We start from the raw sequence: 26,551 nt of genomic DNA, 5'->3' as shown, positions 1-26,551 counted from the left end.
TTGATTCAGATAATGATCTTTTATTTTTTTTTTTCTTTAAAAGTGGTATGTCAACATCACTTCATTTCTACATTTCAGAGTTCTGTACATTTCTTCAAAGGAAATAAACAATGCTCAATGTACAAGGTAAAAACAGAAAACTAGAAAAATCTGAATAAAATGGAGCAAGTTGCCATAGGCCATACGGTACAAATTAGTAATTAGATGTCATCTGAAGTGCAATACCACTGCTGTGATGATGAGTTAAGGAATGAAATAAAAATACTCTATTTTAAACAAACAGTATATATATATTTATATGTATATTTTTTACAGATAGTAGACCCAGTGATATCTGTAGTATTGTAAAAACTTATGTACAAATAACCTTTTTTTTTTTTAGACATTACATATACATCAGCACCGTAGTAAAAACAAAACAGAAACAAAACAACTTTATTAAAATCTACCTCTCTATTAGTTGGTCCCAGTACTGAGCATTTGGAGGAAGCTTTTAAAAGACAATGGAGCCCCCGCCTCTCTCTCCATCAGCCCCCTCCAGTTTCTCACCATTGCTTATGCATTTATTTCCTGTACCTTTCAGGGAAAAGGTATTGTATATTCTCTGTCTTCTTGTCTGTTTCCTTTTTTTTTTTTTGGTTTTCATCTGTTTCCATTCAGAGTTTCCCTGGTGGCATCCCTCCCCAGTTCAGGGAGTTTCGGGTCACCCTGCTGCCACCTGTTTGGAGAGGGCACATAGCCCCTGCCTCGGTGCTCACCCTCCTGGCACCCCTGGCCTCCCATCCTGCCCCGATCTAGAACCCTGGGTCTGTGGAGAGCAAGTCAAGGGCATTGTTTGCCTGCCTGCCTCCTCCCCAAGCCCCTTGGCCCCAGACTTCCACTGGAACTGGCATTCTCAGGACTCTCCAAGTGCACCCGTCCAGCCCTCACATGCTCCAGCGCTACTGCATGAGCACGTGCCAGTGCACAGCGGGGAGCCACTGTTGAGGGGACAGGAGAAAAGTACAGGCCACCCTTACTTAGGACAACATCTATGCCTATGGCTCCCAAGAAGGGGCAGTGGGAGGGGAGGCAAGGAGCACAGAGACTAGCCTGGCTACAGTGGACACTGGCAATTCCTTCCGACAGATTTCACTTAGGGCAGATGCGAGTGAATTACAAAGAGAACAACTGTACAGAGCTTTTGAAGTGGATCACTTTGCCCATAGGAAAGGAACTGTATCTCCCCACCTTTGATCATCCAAATTTGTAAGGTGGAGCAACTGACGTTTTAGCTCTTCCATCTTGGTTTTATGTTTGTCTTTTCGATGAGTAGGGATGATGGGCAAAGCTGATTTTGGAGCATCGCCCCTGGGATTTTCCCGGAGGGAGCTGGAACCATCGACCGCCAGACCACTCCTGCCTGGGGCCACCAGAAGCATCAGATGCGGCTCCCATGAACTGACGCCCTCTCAGTTCCAGGCGGAGATACTCATTCAACTCCACACATGGAGAGAAAGAAAACGCCAGTGTCGCCTTTGCATTTCAGGCATTGCCTAAGTTCTTCTTGCATTTATTTGGACTCTGCCTGGGCTCCCGAAAGACAAAAGTGTCCCTTCTCCTTGGATTGTCTGTGAGGAGAAGCAAGGGCAGGCTGGGGTGGAGGACAAGGGCAGCCGGGCTGGGGTCTCTCCACCCTGTGGCCCCCGAAGCAGATATGAACTACCTGCAAGCACTGGTATTGCACCGGGCCCCCAGGAGGCTCCAGCTCAACCTGGAGTGATGCCACCATGGCCCCCCACAGAAGCCAGCCCCCTGGACTGCCGGACTGCCCCTTCTCCAGACTCAGTTGGCTATTCTTGTCAGGCACCAGCAGCAGCACCTCCGCAGTTCCCAGGGGTCACCACGTGGCAGGAGACAGGTGGCCCAGCAGGACCCTTTGTCATCTCCTTGTGAATATCTTGCTGTTTTTTGTGCCTACCCTCCAAATACAGGAGCATGTCTTGAAGCCTTCCTCCTCTTTCCACCCAGGGTTCGGTGCATTCTGACCTGTGCACTTGGCCTGTGCCACCACCCAGCAGCCTCCATGGGGCTCTCCCTGGCTGAGGCTCTGCCTCTGTTGTGTCTCCAAAGCTGCAGTCTCCGCACTCGGGGCAGGAGGGGCTCCCGGACACCTCGCTTGGGCAACAGTCCCTCTTGGCTGGAGCAGCGCTGGCCGGTCCAGGCCGTCACAGGGAGTGCCGAGCAGGGGCTCTGGCTGGCTGCGTCTTCCCTGCTGGCCCCTCCTGTGGCTTCGTCTCGCAGCAGGGATCTGCATGGTGTCTCATCTCGGTTGCTGTGTGAAAATCAGGTGAAATGAGGCCCAGTGGGACTGTGGATTGGCACCTGGATCTTCCACCGTCAGCCAGCTGCAGTTTTGCTCAGTTTACGTGGGTCAAAAAAACAAAAAACAAGGATGGGCCAACATCCTGTTTCTTTTTCACTTTTTAAGCTTTAACCACTAGACTTGTGGCTCCTGGGGGCCCCTCTTGCCTAGGGGTTACCAAACAACTCATCCAGCTCCTGCATCCACTCGTCCCCTGGCCCGCCTTTGATGATGGAGTCCACGAGGTCCGCGCTGTCCGGGAGCCCAGGGAAGGAAGCCCCGGCTCCCTCGCCACTGTAATTGTATGACATGTCCTGAGGGGGGTTCCGCTCATAGGCTTGGCTCTGGCTGCCGGGAGCAAAGCTGCCACTGGGCATCTGTGGCTGTGCCGGGGGCTGGCTGAATGCTGGCATGCCAGGGACACCCTGGCTCAGGCCAGACAGGACCATCGGCCTTGCCTGGCTGGTGCCTTGCTGCCCCGGGAGTGCTGGCAGCATCTGCCGGCCCATGGCGGCTGGGTTGAGTGTTCTCACCGCGCCTGTGTTAGCGTCCACGACTGACTGGCTCAGCCCCTGGGGGAAGTGTTGCTTGGTCAGTCTCGGCTGGCCAGCTTGAAGTGGGTAGCTGGCGCCATTGTTGAATGGTCCTAATTCTCCACTAGTCCTCCCAGGCATCCCCTGCAAGCTCCTCTGTTGCCAGCTTTGTGCTCCTTGCTGGACTGTTCCCATAATGCTCTGAAGCCTCGGAGGGGCTTGGGGCCTAGGCAAGGCCTGGCCGACTGGCCCCTTCATCTGCTGGTGCTGCTGGGTGATGGCTGAGTTCACCAGCATGCTCTGACTGAAACCACTCACCATGCCAACCCCTTGCCCAGAGGCGGGCTGCCTCGGTCCCTGGGCTTGGTTGTGTGTGATGCTCATGCCACTTTGGTTTGGGTGCTGCAACATTTGGGTCATTCCTGTGCTCATACTGTACATTCCAGGCTGGCTGGTAGGCGTGGTGCTGTAAGGGGCCAGTCCTATCTCGGACTGGGCTGCTGCCGTGGCCATTGTCCCCGGGTTCTGGGAGGCTCCCATTCCCATCATGCCTGTGTTCTGTGCCATCAACCGTGACGTGCGCATGCTCTGGAGGGCTGCTTGGCTTCTCACAGCTGCTATGTCCTGGGGAGAGCCTACAGGGAAAACAAGGACACACACCGCTCACTCTTCTCCATAAGCCCTATACTGTAACAAGCTGTTGGAATTTTCTCTGGGAATGACAAAATTCTCCTTTGTGAAAGGATCTATTCTGATAATAAATCTTTAATAAAAATGATTATTATTTTTCTGACTGTAACATATAAATTTTTTCTGATTGTGAAAAATTTGGAAAGTATTAAAAAGCACAAGGACAAAAATTAAAGATACCCGAATTCTCACCATCCAGAGATGACCGTTGCTAACTATTCTTTTATTTATATATAAATAGACACACAAAACTTGGGATCATCCTGTACATGTGTTTTTGTAGCTGACTTTCCACTTAACACACCCTGATGTTATTTTTGTTTATACTTCAGAAGCAAATTATTTCTCCCTCTTATGGATATGATGCCATCCTCAACCAATGAGATACCATTTTCTCTGGAGGTGAGAGGAAATTCACCTCTTGGGCTAAATTAAGAAGAAACGGCTGGTCACTTTGCATATTCTATTTGTTGAAGTGGAACATGGCTCGGTAGAGAATACTATCAATAAAGCCCATTAGACTAATTTCCCTTAAGACTTGAGTAGGATTTGAGAGGTTAAAGGCCATCGCTTCTGCTAAGCAGCTATTTTGACAGATGGGACATATTTTGGATCCACTCTGTAGCTCCACATGCTCCAGATTCTCTGAATCATAACATGTCAGTGCAAACGGGCCAAAGCTTCCTGAGCTAGAAAAAGAAATCATCCTGTTACTTGCTACTTGGCAATGAACTTTATGCATTTCTGCAGCAAAGTCCATTCCTTCGAATCGGCAATGATGACTTCTCTCGGCAGATTGCGAACATGGTTTTAATAACACTGTTTAAAAGTTGGCCAGAGTATCAACGCCAAGTCATTCAGCCTTAATTAGGCATTTGAGTGAGCCCTTCCTTATGTGTTCCCGGGAAATTTCCAACACCAGTCAATGCTGTAAAGGGCCAGGAGGTGCACAAAAATGGATTTTTCTATGTCCCTGCTCATGAGTAAGTCTATGAAAAAAAGAAAAATAGGTTTGTTTTTTTTTTTCCTGGACATTTAAAGAAGATGCAGGATGGGGGCCAATTGCTATTATAAGCAAATTCGATCCCACCTGGAACTGTGATGAGAAGCCAGATGAGAAGAGTCTAACCTTGTTAAACCTGGCACCTTGGCAAATAACTGAAGCATGTTTTTGTCTTCCTGATGCAGCTATTGATTTCTGGGCAGCAAATATGTCTCCATATTTTCTGCCTTTCTTTAAGAAAGAAAACTATGGGAATTTTGATGATGACTTAAGTTTTTGTGGCTTGAGATCAATAGCACGACGTATGAAGAATGAAATGAATGGTTTCTGTGGGGAAACCTGAAAGATCTGGAGGGAATCCCTAGAAATGTTTCAATTCTTTGTTTTAAGCTTAATTTTATCTAAGTGTTTTTTTTTTTAAATCAAAAAACACAGGATGATAGGATATCCTTAAACTTGTAATCTGGTTATGAAGTTTTGTGACCATAACGACTAAATTTGATCGACTGCATGGTCAATCAGATCAACTGTGGTGAAATGGGTTATTGAGGTGTTTATCAAGAAATTTAAGGGGAAAATATTGCTGACTCAGAGATGGATTGGATGGACCCCAAAAAACATAAGAAGGATGTGGTATAAGATTTTTGCCCCTGTGGTCACTAAGATGACGATCTAAACATAAACAAGGCTGACAGTGGGCCAAGACACTGTATGTCCTTACTGGTTGTTAAACTACTGAAATACTCTGTACCTTTGGTAAAGAACAGCTACCCTGACCCCTCCCTGGCCCCACTAGGACCTCTCAGTGACCCAAAGGTTAATGTCTGGCACAATAGGAGCCCTCCAGGAACACATTCTGATTGATTGGGACTCTCTTCCCACCAGTTGTTAAATACTTTGAGTATTACCTGGACACACATACACCATGTACGGCAATGCCCCTAGCTACACACTCACTCACACTTCACAACTAGAAGGTATACATGGAAGAGGTTTGCACTGGCCTCACCTTGAAACTGATTGACCTGCTGCACTGGGTACGGATTCCGCTGCTGCTGGAGGTGCTGCCGGGGCAAATGTGATTGCTGCAACTGCTGGGAAGAGGACAAGAGGGGCGGGGAGTGAGCCGGGGAGAGAGCAAGCAGTTAAATATCCTGGCAGTTCTGAAGAAGGCAGGGTTTGTCCCACCACCCCCCAAATTAAACTTTATGTCACAGAATAACACGCATACAGCCAAGTGCACAAAGTCTAAGTATACAGTTGGATGCATTTTCACAAAATGAACACACCCCAGACAGCCAGGACAGAACATGGCCAGGAAGCCCTCAGGTCCCTTCCAGCCATCACCCTCCCTTGGCCCAGGGACACTGCTGTCCTGACTTCAGCAACACAGATGGGTCAGATCCGTGTCTGTCCTTTGTAGAAAAGGATTCACGCAGTGCTGCTTTTGTGTCTGGCTTCTTGCACTTGGCACTGTATGTGAGATGCAGCCACACTGGTGTGTATACTTGCTTGTTCCTTCTCACTGCTGAATGGTATCCCGTCGTATGAACATACCACGATTTATTTACCCATTCTACCAGCCACGGCCATTTAGGGTGTTCCCAGTTTTTGGCTGTTATGAATATGGCTGCTATGAACATTCCTGCACTGGCCTTTTGGTGACCATCTACGCATGTTTCTGACCTGTGACTTGCTGGCTCTCAAGGAATGCATACCGAGGGAGGGAGGAAGTTTTGACTTGGATTTCCAACGTCAGCCTGCATGCTTTCCTTAGCACTGTGGGGACCAAGCTCAAAGGGACGAGCAACTACTTTTTAATGACCTAAGTAGATGCTTTGGGCATAGGACGATGGGATCCTCAGAGGCCATAAAAAAAGGCCAGCGTTATTCCCATGAAGCCACAGTGCCTGTAAAATACATTTCTACAAGTAAACTATTCAGCACTGAGGAAACCATGTGGGATTCCACATATACCAGGAGGCCTGCGATTTAGTCTTTCTTCTCCCACTCACGGGGATTCTGCACCGTTAGCCTTGTTACCGATACACCGGGAAGGCTATTATCATTATCATGCTGCATGTGCAAAGGGAAAGAAAATAAGAGTGAGGTGGAAAGAGCAAAGGAAGAGGTTTCAGTTCTAGGTCTGCCGTCAAGTAGCTGCGTGACCTTCGGGATGTCGTTTAACCTGCTTCCTGCAGCTGCTGAATATTCATTAAGCACCTTTCATATGCAAGGGCTATAAAGAACACACAACAAGGTCCCTGCTCTTTAGAGTGTTCATTATAAAAATAACACACGTTGACCACTTCTTAACGCATGTGTTTATTTCTATTTTTTTCTCTTGTGCTTGTTCCTGGGCAGCTCTATAATTATCTTTTTCTTTTTTTCTTTTACTCTTTACAAGGCCAACCAGCATTCTGGCAATCAAAGGATAAAAACAGCTTCTGCTCTGTTGAGCCCATCCTGTGGTGCCTACCATAGAGTTCTGCAGAAAGCTGTTGAAATTAATTGACTGTGTAGACCATTAAAGTGTAGACAAGAAACCGTGCAAAATCCTAGCACTCTGGGAGGCCGAGGCGGGAGGATCGCTTGAGGTCAGGAGTTTGAGATCAGCCTGAGCAAGAACGAGACTCCGTCTCTACTGAAAAAATAGAAAGAAATGGTTTGGACAGCTAAAAATATATATAGGAAAAAAATTAGCCGGGCATGGTGGCGCATGCCTGTAGTCCCAGCTACTCGGGAGGCCGAGGCGGGAGGATTGCTTGAGCCCAGGAGTTTGAAGTTGCTGTGAGCTAGGCTGATGCCACAGCACTCTAGCCCGGGCAACAGAGTGAGACTCCGTCTCAAAAAAAAAAAAAAAAAAAAAAGAAACCATGCAAATCTTTTAGGCAGCAATATAAAGGCGTTATTGAGAGTAAGCTGAACATTTAAAAGCTTCTCTGCAAACTTCCAGTTATATAAGAATCAATCTGCCCCACTTACAACTAGGAATGAGCCCCGGGGTAGCTCATGTGTTAGATTGAGGGTGTGGCCTGGAGTCAGGAGCCCCGGGTTCCATCCTGTCTCTGCCTCTCTCTAGCTCTGTGGTCTCAGATAAATCACATAAGCTCCCTGGCCTCAGTTTCCTCATTGGTAAAATGACTTCATGATCTGGAATGTTTCTTTCAGATCTAAAATTCTCAGTTCCATGGAACCTTTGTGAAAGGGTGAGAGGTGACATGCTCCACACTCTGAGAATAAGGCACTAAATGTTAATTCACGCCTGCTTTCAACCTGCTCGCTCTGATTTCCAAGTCTACTGAGAATGATTTTAAAGTTCCCAAAGATACACAGATCCTCAATCCTTCTGTTTTCCCTCACATGTCCTTTTAGGAAACTCAATATGCTGTTTCCAAAATTGAAAGTGTTAGGACATTTTCAATGCCACAGGGACCAAGATCATCACCTTGGTGTTGATGTGGCAATATTCGCTCTCCAGACACAAAGCTGAGAGCTTCCCACTTGGAGACCCCTAGGAGAACCCGCACGGATAAGCACTGTCTCCAGGTGCAGGTAAGATGCGACAGCGACTTGGCTGCAGCTCCCACACAACACTCCCTGACACCAGGGTCATGTGAGAGCTCCCCACATACATCTGTGCAGAGAGTACAGCTTCCAAAGAATTTTACGAACATTACCTCCTGTGATCCTTAAAACAGCTATGTGAGGAAGGCTGGGAAATTGTTAAAACTTAACCTTGCAGATGAAGAGGGACAGTGAGTGATTTTTCCAAAATCACATCACAAGCAAAAGAATGGACAAATTCTGTCCCTGAGAAAAGTGATCTTACCCTGGACCCTCACGATCTCTTAGTACACACAATTGCTAAGAGATTATACTCAGGTCATAGCTTCCTGTTGCCCCCACCTCTTCCAAGGAGCCTGGATCTCTTGGAGTCCTGGGTTGAGGGGGTCTCACCCAATCTCTCACCTGCCCCTGGCCATCATTTTGACACTTCTGGTCTCACACTCCTCCACCTCCCTCCTGGCTCCCCAGGGTGGGGCTCGCCTTGCCCCGTGGGAACACCCCGGGCCGGCACAGCGGGATTCCCCTGACTTCACTTTGTGCCTTGGTCATAGCACACATATCAAAACTCATCACTCAGAAATATCAGGCACACCCGAAATTTCCTGGGGCTTGGCTGAGGAGATGATTTACAGAGCCCAGCTGCCCGAGGCAGCTCCATTTATCACTGCCTCAGAGAGATTAGCATGATTCCTTGTCGCACACCTTTTGCAGGTGAGAGGGATAGAGGTTTGTTTGTACAATAGCTGCCAGGCGGCTGACTGACCTTGGTAAAAAGGGAGATAATTACACAGCTGTTCAGGAACAAAAGCAAAAAAGGGAACATAAGCGAATTGTGCTCAACAGTACCATTTTTCTCTTTGGGGGATGACTAGTGTCACTCTGAACTGCTGTTCTTGGTTAGCAGGGACCTCCACGTGCCTGTGTCCTACACAGTATCTTATGTCCATGTGGCGGCGGATGCTTGGTAAATTTCCAAAATTATGATCCTATTAGAATAACGGCGATGCAGAGCTATGCTGGGCTTTGAGCCTTATATGACAACCTCATACCTCCCGTGCAGAGAGGCTGCTGTGCGAGGTTCCCTTGCAGACCCCACAGGAGCTGTCTGGGGATCTCTTGTGGACAGCCTCAGGCCTTTCCCCGGGATAATACTAAATCAGGCGTGGGCATCTCTGAAAACAAAACAAATCGAAACCTACAGGAGCAGTCCGCAGGGAAGGCTTTCTTTCAAAGCCAGAGGAATTACATGGCAAGGGTGGACAAAGATGCCTAAGGTAAAGCTGTATTTGTGTTTGGCCTTCCTTTAATGCACAGCTTTCCTGAGCTGTTTTAAAAGCTGTTGGGAATTTTCTTAAGTTTGCACCCTCTTTGTGACCCCGGGTTCAGGTTTCCAGGTAGTTCTGTGGGCCCTATTGTTCGGCTATTGTTCCCAGTCCATTGTTCATGACCAAGTCTATAGAATTCTCCTCAATCTCTCCCTCCTGTCACTTTCCTGCAAGACACAAAGTTCTCTGAATTGTATTTTTTGCTTCCTCCTAGAAATATTAGGGCTTATGAAGGATGTGAGACAGCCCTCTGCCCCCCTGTGCTGATTACACAGACCCCTGCACCAGAAATCAGAAGAAAAGGAGTCAGGCTTGCATCAAAGAAATGTCTCTCGCAAATGAATCTTCAAATTGAAGGCTGAAGCCTGTTTTTTAAGAACAAACTAATTCACTACAGGAAAAAGCCTAACGAATGGTAAGGTCTAGATTCTGCAGGTTCTTTTGTGAACCTGGGGAGTACTAGACTGTGAGCATCTTGATGGCAGACATGAACCACGACTCCCTCGCAGACAGCAGGTGCTCAATAAATGCTGGCTGAAGGAGTGAATCGTGCCAAGGGGCGTGTTACCTGTTCGGCCAGAATCTGCTGCTGTTGCTGCTGTTGCTGCCTTTGCTCCCGCAGGAACTGTTGCTTCTGCTGCTCCATCAACTGGGCCCGCTGATCCATGAGCATCTGTTTCATGATGGCGGCCTGGGGCTGGCTGCCCAGGAAGCCCGGGCCCGAGGGACTGGCTCCGGAGACCATGCCACCCGAGCCTGGTGGCACAGAAGACTGCATGGGGCCTGTGGTCCGGGGAATCCCGACTGGGTGCTGCTCCTGGGAGGACAAGAAGAGAGAGCCATGTAGTGATTCCCCATGGAGACCCATTGCCATTTAAAGGGAAGCCCCCTGAAGAGGGGGAATGGGGCAGAGGTCCCAGCTTGTGCACCCAAGGGCTTTCTCAGTGGCACATACCACATTTCCATAGAAACAGCCTCAAACCTGGCCGTAAACCTGAGTAGAATTGGAGAGGCTATAATAGGACAGTAAGACAGCATGGTTCTGGGAAATCTGAGGCCAAGTCCAGTTTGTTTTGCATGGGACTGACGAATGGATGGATGTGGACTGGGTTGTCAACCAACATCTGTGTTCCTCTAAGGAAAGGGAACAAGCTCTCAGGCTGAGCTCACCTTAAGTCTGGAATGCGAGAGACATCCTGACCTTACCTGTTAATCCTTATTCCTTACAGTCTACTTGGCCAAAACAGACGTCTTCTTAGCAAGTAAGAGAGACATTTAGAGAAGACTGCTGGAATTTATTAATCAACAGATCTGATATGTGATGGAATTCTAATTAATTGCAACATTTGAGAACTCTATGTGTTTTAAAAAATCCTGATGGTCACAGTTGTCAATGGTAAACATTGGAAACGTTTTATACTGACTGATGCTAGGTCATCGTCCAACATCTTTAAAACTAGAATTGAGTCTCATATGTCTTGGACAATTTATATGTGGGGGTTTGGATTGGGTCCCTTGATCCTATAATTAATTACGTGTCGGTCAGTCAAATGATGGCAACTTTTAGGGACTGGTCCTCAGGGAATTGGAGGTAAAGTGGCAAAGACTTAATCCCACACAGCCCAAGTAACTTATTGGAGAATGTGCTCAGAAGGGAAGACTGTGCTCAGAGCCAGACTGTGTAGACTATTAGGGAAAAAAGGCTGATGGGAAGAATCAGTATGTGACGGTAAGATTCAGTTTCTAGACACCTCTGTTCCTGTTCTTTCTATCAAGCACACCTGGCAGTGGCAAGTATCGTCTGAACATTCTGCAGAAATATTCCTTCTAACTCATCAACATTTCAAGCAATTAATCTGAACATAGAGGAGTTGACATCAATTAAATGGGCACACATATAAGGACATACATAGTCATTTTGTGAGTCACTATTATGAGATCTAAATAAGAGTTGAATGTGAATAACTATAATTATTTAAAATTCTTTTTATCCAAACTGGATTTTAATCTTTATCTTCTCTTTTGCTTTGCTACCTTTTCAATATAGACATTGTCAAACATGCTGGCAGTTTCCTCTCAAAGCATCTAGTTGAAGTTTCTGTTTCTCCTAGAGAGACAGTCCTGGCTTTGAGTCCCTACAAAGCCCTCCCTTCCCTCTATCGTCTGGTGTCGAACCACTCATGCTCCTAGGAGTTACCTGAACTGCATCTTCAGTTGCTCTTCTTCCCTCCCTTTATCTACCCAAACAAAACAAAATAAGCAAAACAAACAAACAACCCCAAACAAAACACTACTGGTCTCACCCCAGAAACAAAAAAGAACTAAAGAAGTGCTGGTTAGTTGGTGCATTAGCCCAGGTCATACAGCTAGTAAATGGAAGACCCATAACCCACAGGATGAGAACGCTAATTTTGATCCTAAATTCAGAACTCTTTCCACCAGGCTCAGGCCTTTCCCAGACTGTGGGTTTGTGGTGCCAAGTGTGCACCTGAGAATTACCTGTAGACTAAATATATAGCGTGTCTCTCATAAATGCACTGTGTTCTATTTTTTATATGTAAGTGCTGTAGTTCAAGTTAATAAAAGTTTTTGTCTTTGTATTTTCTCTGTAAATGGACAATTATTAGATGGAAAGCTATGGATTTTTTTTTTTGAGGCAGCGTCTCACTCTGTTGCCCAGGCTGGAGTGTACTAGGCATGATCATAGCTCACTGCAACCTCAAACTCCTGGCCTCAAGCAGTCCTCCCGTCTTAGCCTCCCAAAGTGCTAAGAGTACAGGTGTGAACCACCACACTCCACCTGAAATATTTTTGATGTTAATAAAAAGAGCTTAAAAATGCCAGGAACCTTTATGCTACCAAAAAGTTTACTTTATGACTGACCCTTGCAGGGGTCTAGATATTTCAGGGTCTTTCCCTTTCCCCACCAAATACTTGCTACCTGTTTTCCAAGCCCTTCCTTCCAATGGGATAAAGCTGTTTCTTGCCACCTTTAGAGACAAGTGGCTGATTGACTTAACACTTTAACAAACGAATTCGTACTGAAATATAAATAGCCAATCAGCAAAAATACAGATAGTTTTTTTCTCTGTATCTCAGTCTATTTGATACTCTTCAGTTTTGATAAGGAGGAAGAGAGTTGGAAAGAAAATGGGACCCAAGGGAAGATGAAGTATTCTTCAGCTTGATTTTCTGAGAGGACTGGTCTGGGCTGGCCCTGTTTATCTTTGTGTATTTTGAGATATTCTCACCCTGTGTGACTAGCCCTGCACAGCTGGGGAGTGTGCCCAGAAGTGTAAGGAGTGAGGTGTTGCTTTCCAAGCCTTCTCTCCAGCAGGGAAAGAAAGGGAGAGGCAAATGGGGTAATGATTGATGATACATCAAACCACTTTTTGCCCCTGTCTTCCTGGGACAAAAAGAAATACTTCAAAAGCGCAGTATGAAAAAAACCATTCCAAAGGGACAGTCAGATTATTACTTCCCAGGATTATATATTTCCCCAAACGATTCCCTCCCCATCTTTAGTACTTCCCAACAAGGGTGCTGCATGGAACAGTGGGTGAGAGACAGCCCCAGCCCCAGCCCCAGGTGTGGATTCTGAAGTGTGAAGCTGCACCAAGTAACTGGCCTTACAAATTCAGCTGGTTGAGGCCCCTAACTGCTTCATATTCCAAGGCTTCTTTTAACCTCTAGTCTATGAGAGCTTAACGAGAAATAGTCTGTCAAATTTCAGGATTGCAAGCCACCACTCTTGTTTCTAAGAGGGACACACACTGCGTCCGTGCAATTAGAGAAAACCAGGCTGAGCTTTCGTCATGTGAAATGTAATGCCTTGGAGCCAAATGATGCAGTATTTTTAGTTTTAATTACTGGTTTGTTCTCCACTCCACTCCCTTCCCAACGACCTCCCTTGCTTTCTCCCAAGAATCTTAACACAGTCTCTTCCCCTCAAAAATCCTATTGGCTTCATAGATCTTCATTACTCTCCAAACCCTCTCACTCTTCAGTAAAATAAAGGGAGGAAAAAGAAATCAAAACCAATGAACCTATTTTACATATCTTCCCCTCCAGGGAAAAGATTTCAGCAATTTTCTAAAGGCTAGAGTGAGGTGGGAGGTGTAAAAAACACCCTTACCTCGCCCAAAGAGGCAGTTTTCGACTTCAAAGAAACAGCTGTGATAAAAATATCTCCCAAGAACAGCCAGCTGTTTATTTATAAATCTGTGAGTGGGGAAGCTTTATTTCTCTAAAGTGTTTTCAAGAACGTGCACAGTGTTTGGGTGAGAGGGGCTGGGGTTGCTGGTGGCGAACCAAAGACTGCAGGCTTCTTGGGGTGGGGGGGGGGTGGGGGAATCACAAAAGGCTGCTGCGGGCGATGACACTGGGGGGACGGGGACTTTGCAGACGACTGGCTTGAGGATGCCCAGGGCTTCAGCCTTTCTCAGGCGTTCCTCGTGGGGGACAGGGAGCAGCTGCTGTTCTCGCTCTGCCCCAGCAGATGGCGGTGTCAGCCCGGTGCTCGGGCCGGCAGCCCGCCCGCGCCGCCGCGCCCTCCCCTCGCAGATGGCTTAATCAGGACCCGCGTCCCTCCCCCGGCGCGTCCCCCGCCCCGCGCGTCGGAGCCAGGCAGTCAAGTGTGCCCGCGTGCGGCAGGTAGCCTGGCAACTGAGAGCATAATGCCGAGCAGATGGTGTTCGCACGGCGCGATGGACATCACACACGACAGCCTGAGACAATCCAGGAATTCCCTGGTGACTCGAGGCCCTCTTTACACAAAACGAGTTCCCTCTCCATCGCCGTGTATCTCTGGGGTTATCGCCCCCCTCTCTCCGCCTGACACCGAACTGGTTTCCTATTACCGACTTTGCTCCCGGCCCGAGGGCAGGGCGATTCCAGGTGGGGGAGGGCGCGGGAGGAGGACGTGGAAGGAAACGGAAGGGCCGGGAGCGGGGGGCGGGGGACAGTGGCGACCGCAGAGGGGCGGGAGGGCGGCGCGCACCGGCCCTGGGGGCTGCCCGTCCGAGGGACGCGGCTCCCCGACCCGCGGGCTGCACAAAGCCGGCGCGGGGAGGGCCGGGGAGGGGCGAGCCTCGGGTCCGCCCGGCACCGCCGCCCCGGCTCGGGGGCTCTGCGATCGCCTGGCCTACGAGCCGCCCAAATGAAATTTAGGGTTTTAGTTAAAAAGTCCCCTGGGGCCTACTTTGGCCTCTCGACTCGAGCCTACTCGCTTACAAGCCCTTAGGGGCTGCGACTAAGCAGTCAGGAGTGGGCCCCGCGCGCTCCGCAGGCCCGAGGGCCTCTCCGCGCGGGCGGCCCCAACAAAGAGGCCGACGCGGCGGGGCTCGAGCGAACCCCCGGGGCCCTGGAGGCCCTCGGCCCGAGCGCGGCTCGGGAGCCCGGGGGCTGCGGCGCGCTCGGCGGGCGCGTTTCCCAGCCCCGCCGCCCGCGGTGTGCCGGTGGCCAGAGAGGGCGTGGGGACGGCGACGAGGGTGGTGGGTGGTAGATCAAAGATAAATCGGTGTTTATCAATAAATCATGCCCCAGAAAACAGATCTGTGCTTTTCACACACACACATGCTGAACTCTGGGTCAAGTCATATTTAAAAAATTAAATGACTCTTTAGCCCAAACGCAATTTCCACTAAATTCCATATATCAAAAGGCTTCTAACGTCCAATCTATGACAGGTATCCGGAGGCTTTCTCCTGCAAAAGGTACTACTCAAGTTTTAAGTTTCAGAAGGCGGAAGTCTAGCAAAGGTGAAAGCTAACATCACACCTGCCGGGCAAGAGTTCAGCAGTTTCATGTCAGTGAGCACCGAGGGCCAATCTAACACCCACGGTGGGGGCTGAACGGAGGCGCCTGGCTGTGACTCCCCGAGGCTCAGGCAAGCCTTTTGACCTCTCCAGCTCAGCCCCCGCCCCCTGAAATGAAAATCACATCCATAAGACGCCTTCTTGACAATGGAAATTTTGGAGATGACATAGTTAATGAAGTGTGATAGAAAAGAAATGGCTAAGAAGATTCTACAACTTTCCCCATCTCCAGTATGGGCAATTTGGGAACAATAATGGACTAAATCAGGGCTTCTCAAAGTGTGGTTCCAGGATCAGAAGCATTAGCATCACCTGGGAGTTTATTAGAAATGCAAATTCCCAGGCTCCACCCCAGGTCTATGGAATCAGCAGCTCTGAGGCTGTTTTAACAAGCTCTCTAGGTGATTACAATGCCCCATAGTTTGAGAATCACTGGGGCAAATAATCCTGGCTAATGGGAACTGACTACAACCTGTGCCCTGATTAGAGTCAAACCTGCACTTTCAAAATCAAGTCAGAGTGCTGAGTTGCTTAAGTATCGATTGCAAGTTCTGCATTTGGAACAAAACTCTCAAATTTTTCAGAAAGTTGTTCAGGCCAGTCAGTGATGTTTGCAATGCAAACCCAAGAATTCTGAAAAGAAGCCCATGGCCTTGCTGCTTCCAGGACAGACAGGAGTTGCAACTGTGGAGGCTGAAGAGCAGACAACACAGAGGAGAGGTGCATCCCATTTCACTCCCTTGCTAAGGGAGCATCAGACATCACTGGACTTCCCTCATGTGATAGTAAGGTAGAACTACGGAAAGCCATGATTTAAGGAAAGTCTCCTCTGGTTGGAAAGGCTTCTTCAAATATGGAGAACAGATGGTAACAATGGAAGAAGACAAGTAACACTTATGGGACACCCACTATAGGCAAAACTCTCTGCTAGGTGCTTTCACCTGTATTCTTAAACTCATTTTGTTGATTGAAAAAAACCCAAGTCTCTGAGAGGTTAAGTAACTTATGTGATGTCCCACAGCTGGTGGTGGTGTCTTTGGGATTCTGACTTTTCCACTGACCATAACATGCCTCTGGTCTAAATTGAGCAGACCACCCAGGAGGACACGGGAATAAAAAGAAATGGGAAGGGGGCAGGGAGATAGAATAAAAAGGTAGAAACTCTATTGGGATCAAAGGATGAAACTGAAAGAGCACAAAAATATACATCATTTTTTATATGTTGGCTGATACCCAAAATTGGGATGCCTCTGCGGTATCAACTTTGACATTTAAAGAAAGGGCATAAGATTAGACCATTCAACCATAAGTGGAAGGAAGAAACAAAATGAAATAAAACCTTAGAATTCTCTTTGAGGTTGATCAAGTGTCAGGGTAGAAATTTGGTTTCAGGAGAGTGGCTTCTTTTACAGACTTTCTTTTTCCAGCACAGTTTTTCACTGTTAGAAAGTTTGAAGAGGTGCTTATAATAAATTCATAGCACAGCTCCACAATGGCCCACCCCATCTCAATTCCTCTGTCTCAGCAGATTACTGAAGAAGGTTGGATTAAATGGTTTGTTTTGTGAAGTGTGATGGTTGTGTCCCTAAGATGATTGAGTTTGAGGCAGAGTTTATCAATTGAGGAAGCTTATCACGGAAACCACAGGAACCTAGTGCTAAAGCTATAGATGGGTTCTTGTGCAAAGTTCTTATGAGACCTTTAAAAAGGAGTTTCCACTGGGGGAACCCCACAGGCCTGGGTAGAAACTAGGCTCCACCATGGGCCAGGTGACTGGCACCCCCTGACCACATAACAAACAACTTACGGTTCTTAAAATTATTGCTATACTCTTTTGATCACCCTGGGCACCCTCAACAGGGAGGCTAAGCTAGTTCTAGCTTAGCTCCTAGAACAATGGGGACTGATACTTTAAACTTGGTTTTCTATCTGGGTTTTCAAGAGCAGAATGGAGTCGCTACCCAGACATTTGATAAACCAACTATCTTAAAAAATACACATTTTGCTGATTCTTCCTCTTGCCTCCCAACTGCTGGGGAAAATTGGGAAAACAATGCAGAAAAGTATAGAAAGAAAAAAAAGTCAAAAGTCAAAAAAAGGCAACACTCATTTTTAACACTCAAAGATAACCACTGTTAATATTTTGATGTGTTTTTCATTTCCTCCCAGCTTTTTTCCCCATATGCAGTAACATATTTTCCATGCTCATGATATATACATGATTGTACGCCCTATAGACTCTTACTAAGTAACATGGGAGAGTTAGAAAGTTCTAACTTTCCAAATGCTTACAAGTTATAATTTTCTGGCAGGATGATATCCTTATGGTGTCATTCCTGGCAAGGTCTTTAGCTCCTTGGGGATCCCGACTATGAGTCTTCCCAGCACCCAGCACAGAGCTGGGTCCACAGTTGCAACAAAATAAATATTTGCTGAACTTAACGGGCAATTGTTTGTGATGAATTCTAGCCTAAGCCAGTATCAGGTATGACTGGAGAGGACAAAAAAGATGGCTTTAATGGGATTGCTCTTTCAAGCTGCTGAGCAGATCATCTGCTGAATATTAAAGAAAGGGTTAAAAAGTTGGCAGTCCAGTGCAAAATGTGAGAGTGCCACCAGCCACAGGAAGGTCAGCTTTCAAGGACATGCTTGGGGGTAAAAACAACAAAAATACCATTTTTCCTTATCAGCCCTTTGAACATAGTTACCATAGGTCCCTCCAGTAGAAACATAACTTGGAGAGTTATGCTTTTCCTCCGCCTTTGATGTAAATTGTAGAGTCCTGTTGATCCCATTCTTGTGATTAATTCTACCACCAAAGCAACTCTAAATTGGTTAAAAGTTCATTAGTGTGCAACAATAGGAGCTTGATTAAATAAATTATGGTACATCCATACCATGAATACTAGGTAGCCAGTCAAAGTCATGCCTTCTCAGACTATCTAATCACATAGAAAGAAGCTTAGAATATATAGTTAAGGGGGGGAGGAAAGCAGTCTCTACAATAGTCACCAAATAGTCTTTTATAAATAAGGATTACAAGTGATTTTTATTTTTATACTCTTTCAAATTTCTATCATGAACATATATTACCTTTAATAAATATTATTTTTTTAAAACTCATTAAGAATACATCTGAACTGACATGGAATGAAGTGCAGAGTTCAAGAAGGGCGCTGGTTATGTCTGGGACCTGGACTATTTCTCCCCGAGCCCTCCTTACGCTCCGGAGGGGGCAACAGACATGCCTAAAAGGCAGCTCCCCTTTCAGGACCTGGACGTGGCATGAACAATTGGGTCTGGCTAAGGTTCGGGAACCAGGCCGGCTTTCCATTGCTTCAACAAAGAGCTCCCGACTCCAGAGAAGGCTCCGCAAGGCACTGACCATCTTCCAAGAATCCTTTGATCCACCTGGACAAGCCTGCCCCTTGTGGCACCACCCTGCTCTCTGTGGCTTTTCTCCGTTCTTGGCCTGAAACCACCCCTAGGGCACGGCCAGAACCAGCCAGGCATCCGGAGTTCAAGAACCAGAGAGGTGAGTGAAAACTGCCATTTGGCTCCACAGGTTGTCTTTTCCACGGGGCTGTAAGAAAACCCGAAACACCTGAGCTATGAAACCTGCCCCACAGCAAAGAGCATCCAAGGGGCATCCAAGTGGCCGCTGTCAGGACAGACGCAGGGACTATACGTGGTCTGTCAGCTGCTCCATGAGGGTTTTTACGCATATGTTTGCTACCTTTCTTTTCTTGATTTAAAAATAGGGAGGAGGAGCAGTCTCAGCTCTCTTCAGCTTCTAGGAAGATTTTTTTTTTTTCTCCTGAGCTACTGTTTCCCCCAACCTGAACCTTTCTCTCATTGCTCCCACCCTTTCTGATGAAGTCATCAAAGCAAAGATTGCATAACTGATGCATAGGCCTATCTTGTGTTATACTGGGAGACAGGCCAATGTTTCCATTAATAGACAAGAGCACCACGGCGCTGCCAAATGGAGCTCTCTGCAGCAAACACTACAGGACAGGAGGAAGGGAAGGAAAGCTGGGTGCTCAGGGCATGCTACACAGTGAAGGCTCAGCACTTCCTCCAGCGTCTCCAGACCCTCCGTGGCCTTGGGACGGTGGCTGAGGGAGACCAGCGTGGACTGCCTGAGAAGTGCCTCTTCTAGGAAGCTGCCTGTCCTGTGTCCTCCTGCTCTTCCCGCCCTGCAGAGGCTGTTCTGCTGGATTTCTGACCACTGAACCTGTCTGTGGGCAAACCAGGTCCAACCACGTGCTGCGGAGGCTCCCAGAAGAGGGCTGCCCTCGCCACATTCCCACGAGCAGAAGCCTGCCCAGCTGCCGTGGTGGGGTCTGAAGGGGCTAGGACTCAGACTAGGACTCAGGGGAGGACATAGGAAGCAGAAAGAAAAACAGCAACATTTAGAAATCTGGGATTGGTACTTTACATATTTAGAAATTGTGGCTGAAAACTAGTTTCTTCCAGGATACAAATCTAGGAGGGGGCTCACACCTGGTAGGGATGTGAGTCGGGACCTAAGGCCAAGTGACCCTGGGTCTTACATCTACAATGACCTGTGAGTTTAGATTTTTGATATATTCTTCCTATAAGGTTTTACATAGAGCCGCTGAGAAACCCTTGATAGCAGGATTGAAAGATAGCATCTATTTTACAGCTTTAAATTGCGCCCTGTTATTAGACTGTTCTAAGTCCATTATCAATTAATATTCCTTATATGGCCTATGTTTATCTTGTAAATAGTATACTTACTCTACACTGCATTTTAAAAAATAAAAACACTGCTTTTTGTTTTTAACCTTATTGGCATTTCTTCATTTTGCAAATCTACCGGTGACTTCAAAACATAGAAGTGACCCAGGTCTTTTCTTAACCTCGAGAAGACTTGGGGACAAACTGGGATAAAGGTAGTTTTAGAAGAAATACAGACCTCAAAGAGTTTCCTCAGTTCCACTTTTGTTATAGCAAATACAGCTCCTGACTCCACACCATACACACCATAGTAACCTGCACAGAGGAATCTGGAAACAATTAGAGATCATCCTCTCTACACATCTTAAAATTTCCACTTTTTTTTTTTTTAGGTAGAGTCCCACTCTGTCACCTGGGCTAGAGCGCAGTGGCGTCATTGCAGCTCACTGCAACCTTCAACTCCTGGGCTCAAGCAATCCTCCTGCCTCAGTCTTCTGAGAGGTTGGGACTATAGGTGCGCACCACCATGCCTGGCTAATTTTCCTATTTTTAGTAGAGATGGGGTCTTGCTCTTGGTCAGGCTGGTTTGGAACTCCTGAGTTCAAGCAATCTTCCCACCTAGGCCACCCAGTGCGCTAGGATTATAGGTGTGGGCCACGGCACCTGGTCTTCACTCATTTTTATCAGAACTTCTCTCGGGTAGCATGATTCAACAGTGCTTGGCATAGAGTAGGTGCTCATAAATGTTTGCTCTCGTTATCATTATTGATGATGGAAATTAGGAACTTTAGGTGGGCCTATATTTTCAGCTCATATTTTGTTTTTTCTTAATGATCAGATCAGTTCCTCAGACATATGAAGGGAAATATCCCTGTTCACAAATGACCACCTTTTGCTTCAGATAAAAATTAATTTTGTAGCTAAATATGGAACTAGATCCTAGAATGAAGGAGAAATGTATGTGAAACTTTCGTTTCAGTGAGGAATAAATCCACTCTTGTTGACAATAACAATATAGGCCTTCTAAGATGGGGGTTATATGCCAAGTATCTTTGGCTGCTTATCCCCTCTAAAAGCATAAATATTTTTGCTTAAGCATCTGGGATGTATCACCAGTTTTCCGTTCCTTTTTACCGGAAGTGAAAGCCAAGTCTGACCTTCTTACCATGATATCACCTCAAATGCCGCTGCCATGCCCTTCCCCTTTCCCCAGAAGTTTCTTGGGCTACTTTTTCCTCTAGCAAACTGACTTATGCCCTTTCTGCTCTGCTTCCTGGATCCAGGGGCTCCTTCACAGCAAATGCAGGATTCACACACACACGTCTCCACCTAAAGCCACATGCCTCCTTTAACAGCTTCTGCACCCACTACCGCTTCTCTCAAAGGCGACTGCTCATAGGTGGTTAAAATCAGCCCAGGAGAAGCAGGCTGGTGAATGCTGGAGTAGGACAGGGACATCTAACCTGCTATTCAGGAGATTCATCAACCTGAAAAAGCTTCCCCGGTACTAAGGATCACGTTTCTGGTTTTCCTTCTCTTTTGACCATTTCTCTAGTGCACGCACTTAGTTTCTTGTTCTTAGAGACACAGTCTCACTCTGTCGCCCAGGCTGGAGTGCAGTGACACAATCATAGCTCACTGTAACCTCGAACTCCTGGGCTCAAGTTATCTTTCCACCTCAGCCTCCCAGAGTGCTGAGATTACAGGCATGACCCATAGCATTCAGCCCACTTAAGTTTCTTTTGCCTTGGCCCAACTAATCACTTTACTTCTCCCTTGTGTTTCTTTTTCCCTCATCCTCTCTGCCATCTTTAGATAATTTCTCAATTAGCAATTATTAAACCCTTCCCAAGTCAACCAAGCCTCTTCTGAAAACTGAGATTAAATATAAAAGGCTGCAAACTTACTAAGGAGTGGGGGAGAGGTGAGAGTGGGGAGCAACAGACCTCTAAACTGAACCTTAAATCTGTCTGCGATCCCCATTATGCAACATGCAGGAAAAGCCAACGAGAGGGGGACTCCTGTCTGTCTTTCTTTACCTTAGGTTCTCAGGGCTAAGTTTTATCCAAGGTTACTTTCTATAGAAGTACCTCTTAATTCATATTTACAAGCATGTGAAAAAAGCTGACAAGGCCAATCTTTATTCCTTTTTTTGATGGAGTCATAGAAAATTTCCAAGGAAAGAAGGGTTAGTACCCGTTAGTAAGTAAAAGTAAATCCTCAGGGAGTGAACAGCCACGTGTAGGGTGCTGAGAGCTGTCTCACAGTGTGGAGGAGCCATCCCGATGACCACAACAGAGTCCTGCCACTGTCCCCATGGAAAAATCCCCCATGGCTATAGCAGATCACTCTCAGTAGCTCCCATGGATTTCTTGGGGACAGAGCCCAAATATATTCTGCAGTCAGATGCACACACACCCTGGGCAGAAACCTTAGAGAGGTTTGGAATACTGTGATTCACTTTCTGCTAGGGGCCTCGGATGAGGAAGGCTGGTCAGTAAACACATTGCCGAGGCAGCTAACCTAATAGAAGTCCAGGCATCTGGCTTGAGAACATGGAGCCTTGGGCTTTTCACTTGAAGCTGTACAGCACTGAATACCCTGAATGGCAATTTCAGTTTCTGTTTCCAGATCTTAGAGTTGATTTTTCTTAGAGAATACTTACAGCTAAAACAAACAACCAAAACAAATAAGTAAACAACTGGTTTGTTCAATACGTTACAAAACCCCTGGGTACGGATTGTGTTTACAGCTTTACTTTGGATTTTATGTGGAATGAGGTACTGTCACTTCATAGGTGAAATGCATATATCACTCAGAAAACAAGCATATGCCACAACACCTCCCCCCGAAATCCGAGCACTAGAACGTTCCGTATGGAATGCATACTTCATCATTAGTGTTTTCTCCCAATTCAGACAGGCATGCCACTTTTTAAGAAGTTCTCATTGCTCAAGGAGCTGTGTGGGCCACCAGCAACCCAGCACGATGGCAGGGGCTGAGGTGGACTCTCAGGACAGTGCAGTCAGGGTCCCTGTCCCTGTAGGGAGACGGAAATCCAAGTGCAGAGACAAGGTGCACCTTCACAGTGCTGCCCCCGAGGATGACACAGGCCGGTCAAGGGGAAGCCGTGTGACATGTGCTCGGGTTCCATTAGAATTCCACAGGGCTGGCCTGGCCGGACCTGGGATGGTCAGAGCGGTGGGCCAGCACAGCAGAAAGAGGCTCAAATGGGGGGCACAGGGCACATGAATTCTAGGCATCATTTTACCTGGGCAGGTCACTGAACGTTTCTGAGCTTCCGCGTTCTTTATGAAATGAGGAAGGCAGCCCAGGTGATCTTTAAGGCTCCTACCAGCCCTAAGATTCTCCGGTTCCCCCTTGGGAAGAACTTCACGGATAAGGGGGACTTTACCGGGAGCCTTGATGGAAGTGCAGATTTGGAGTTGGGTGAGAGGAGAAGGAGAAGGAAGGAAGGAGCAGCCACCTGCAAGAGGGAAGGTGGCCGCCCAAAATTGAGTGTTTGCTGCGGTGTGCGAGAGAAAAGCTTCCAGGGCGGACTGACCACAGAGACGGCGGACAACAGGGAGCCAGAACAGCCTCTTAAAGGGAATAAAATGCTAAATGCATTACTTTAAGAAGATTAAGCTGGTGTCAGGAAAGCACAGATTAGAATGGGGCTGGATCAGGAGAAAAGTAGGCAGGAAGGGCTGGGAGGCAGCCAGGGGGTAATCGGCCAGGAGGTGGGGAGAAGCCAGCCCACCCTCAGCCCCTGACTGTGGGACCTGAAGGGCGGAGAATCAATGTACCCACAAGGTATATTCTAGCAAGAATTCTTCTTTACTATATGCAAATGTCTGGAGTCTGGTTTGGGGTCCCACCTTCTCCCACTCATTTCTAGTTTCTGTCATTGTCACTCTGCTCAGCCCATGTGGCTACCAGAAATCTGGCAGAGACAGTAATCCCTGCTTAAAAAACAGGTGTAAATAATTCCAGTTTTTCTTTTTCTGCCTACTTTTACAAAACTTAATTTACTTAAATGTGAATTTAGTATACAGTATTTTAGACATACCACTTGGCTTTTAACAGGGAGTGGAATAGTAGGTATATCCCTTGAATATTTTGAAAGCCATAATAATACATCTTGGGGATGAAGGGAAGATGCCAAACAGTAACTGGAAATATGACCAAACCTCCTTTAAAAAAAAGAGACGGGGGTCTCACTCTGTTGCCCAGGTTGGTCTCAAACTTTCCTGGGCTCAATGATCCTCCTGCCTCAGTCTCTGGAGTAGCTGGGACTACAGGTGCATGTTACCAGCTTACCAAAACTACTTTGAAAAGAAGAAATCTTTTAATTTTTGTGCTTCCTGAACTTGTTTCTCCAATTTCCTCCCTCCTGCTAAATGTTTCATTCACTTAACTTTTTTCAAGGCCTGACAAAGAATAGCATAAGTTATATGGTGGCCCAATTAAAGGGTTTTAATGACAAGTAGACTTCATAAGAAATGTGATAACTAAATATTTCCTAGGCTTAAGCTCTCAATTAGATTTTTTTTTTTTAGCAAGTCAGAAAATCACTCTTAGTCTTGTGGCTAAACCTTGTTTGCAGGAGAAATGGTGTGTTACGTTTTTATAAGATGGTTAATATTGCATTTACTCCACCAATCTTTTAAATCTAGAGATGGTAGTAAAAATAATTTCTAGCAAAATAGTTTATCAGTACAAAACCAGTCAGGCCATTGAAAATTCATGATTGAAGTTAAAGATACGTTGGTGGTTTCAGGTAAAAACATGTTTTATATCATCATCTTGGAGGCTGAGTGTCTTCTCTGAACAAATGAAAAATCTTCCCTTTGAAAATTTTTCCTACCACTTATTGAGACAACATTGAGGAGAAGCAGATACTGTGGTCCACAACACTCTGAAATTACACTGGGCTCTGGAAAATGGATTGCTGCACCTATTTGTTCTGTCTTCTAATCCCAGGGAGGGGCTGCAAATCTCCCCATCTGTCTCTCTCACTCTGCGGGCCCCTTGTTGCCATGGTCTTTCCCACAGTGTCTAAAGGAACAAGATTCCTCAGACGTTTGACACTGGACCTCCGCAGGCAGCCAATTTGTTTTCCTTTCACCTCCCCCCCTTCTCCTCCTCTCTCCCTTTCTAATATGGGATATTCTTTCTGTGCACCCACCAAAAGTAATGTGTCAAACTATGATTATGTTTTCTTTTATTAAACAAGAAGAAGAGAGACCGATTGCTTTCCTTTCTTTGATCAAGTAAAGGTAATAAAAAGCCCGGAGAAAGTAGGGGTGGGAGGGGTTGCTGGCGTCTGCTGTCCTGGGCGAGGCCGGCTCTGGTGGAGGTTCATCTGCAGGAATTGTGGGCCACTGGGCCCCGACTTTCCCTAGTGGCCAAAGGCCAGCGGCAGTAGCGTCTCACTGCTTCTGTATTCTGAGCCGAGTCTGGGCAGCCCTTAGCGGTTGCAGCCTGTTCTGGGGAACAGCAAGGGGGCTGAGACCAGAGCGAAGCCCTGCCCTCAAAACATGCAGGGAAATCAATACTTAAATTATCGTTTCTGCAGAATGGACGACTTTCCAAGATTCCAGACAATTTGAAGGAAGTCCGTAGGTGGGAAAAACAATCCATTTAAACCCTTAAAAGTTACTACCAAATCCACACTATTTGTACCACTGAGAAAAGAAATGGAACTTGGGCTTTGGGGTGCGGGGGAAGGAGAGCCCAGATCACAGGGCAACTGTTTCTCCCTTTTAGACAGAAATTTTTCTTTTAAACGTCTGCGTCCCTTTAGTTAGAGAATGAATTTTGGGGGAAAGAACTTTTAAAGATCTTGTAGGATATTTATTCCTTGCACACATGATTTTACTACTGATACTTATTAAGAGCAATAGGAATGCACATAGGAGGTGGGGGGCCTTTGAAGAGGGGACGGGAAGAGGAACACACAGGAACGCTGCCTGTGGCACATTAACCCTCCCGCTACTCACGGGCTCTCCACAGGAGCACCTCCGCCTGTTTGCATTGTCCAGGGGCTCATCAGTAAGACAGTGCTGGGAACCGAGGGCTAGGGCGCTTGGGCCATAAGACAAGACGCTCCCTTGGTTGGGGTTTCCAGGGCTCAAAGCCTATCACTTTCCTTTCTGGGGCTCCAGAGAGACAGGCCCACACCTGGAAGTAATGGCACCAAGGACTTGAATACCAGGAGGAGGGTCTGGAAGCTGGGAGGAATGGCATGCAGGCTGAGAACCAACTGGAGAAAGGAGATCTGGTACTGAACATCAAAAACAGACAGCAAGGGGAAGAGACGAGAACAAAATGCAGAAACGGACATGACTGAAACTGAGGCCATGGGATGCTGCCGGAGAAGAATCAGGCTGAGAAGAGACGAAGCACGGGGTCTGCCAGCAGGTCGCCTCCATCTCAGTCCCCCAGACCAGGATGAGGCCTCGCCCGAGACGTTCTTACCCAAAGCTGTGCTCTCGGTGGTCTCTGTGCTTCTGGGGTAAGGAACCAGGGCGCTATTGGGATGAAATTCCTTTTTTTTTTCT

At 46.9% G+C, this 26,551-nt stretch overlaps 1 protein-coding gene across 1 annotated transcript in view; it reads right to left on the bottom strand.

The window, feature by feature from the left end:
• MAML3 (mastermind like transcriptional coactivator 3) overlaps positions 1-26,551 on the bottom strand; it is a 387,259-nt gene continuing 360,708 nt past the window's right edge. Inside the window, exons 3-5 of the mRNA XM_045552252.1 lie at positions 10,034-10,282; positions 5,580-5,664; positions 1-3,512 (exon numbers count right to left, since the gene is read on the bottom strand). Of these exons, the coding sequence (XP_045408208.1) occupies positions 2,512-3,512; positions 5,580-5,664; positions 10,034-10,282 (1,335 nt within the window). The 3' untranslated portion in view covers positions 1-2,511. The remainder of the gene's footprint in view (positions 3,513-5,579; positions 5,665-10,033; positions 10,283-26,551) is intronic.

This window comes from Lemur catta, chromosome 5 (genome assembly GCF_020740605.2).
Source record: "Lemur catta isolate mLemCat1 chromosome 5, mLemCat1.pri, whole genome shotgun sequence".
Lineage (NCBI taxonomy): Eukaryota > Metazoa > Chordata > Mammalia > Primates > Lemuridae > Lemur > Lemur catta.
The sequence above is the reverse complement of the archived record's forward strand: the minus strand, read 5'-3'. Positions and strand labels throughout refer to the sequence as shown.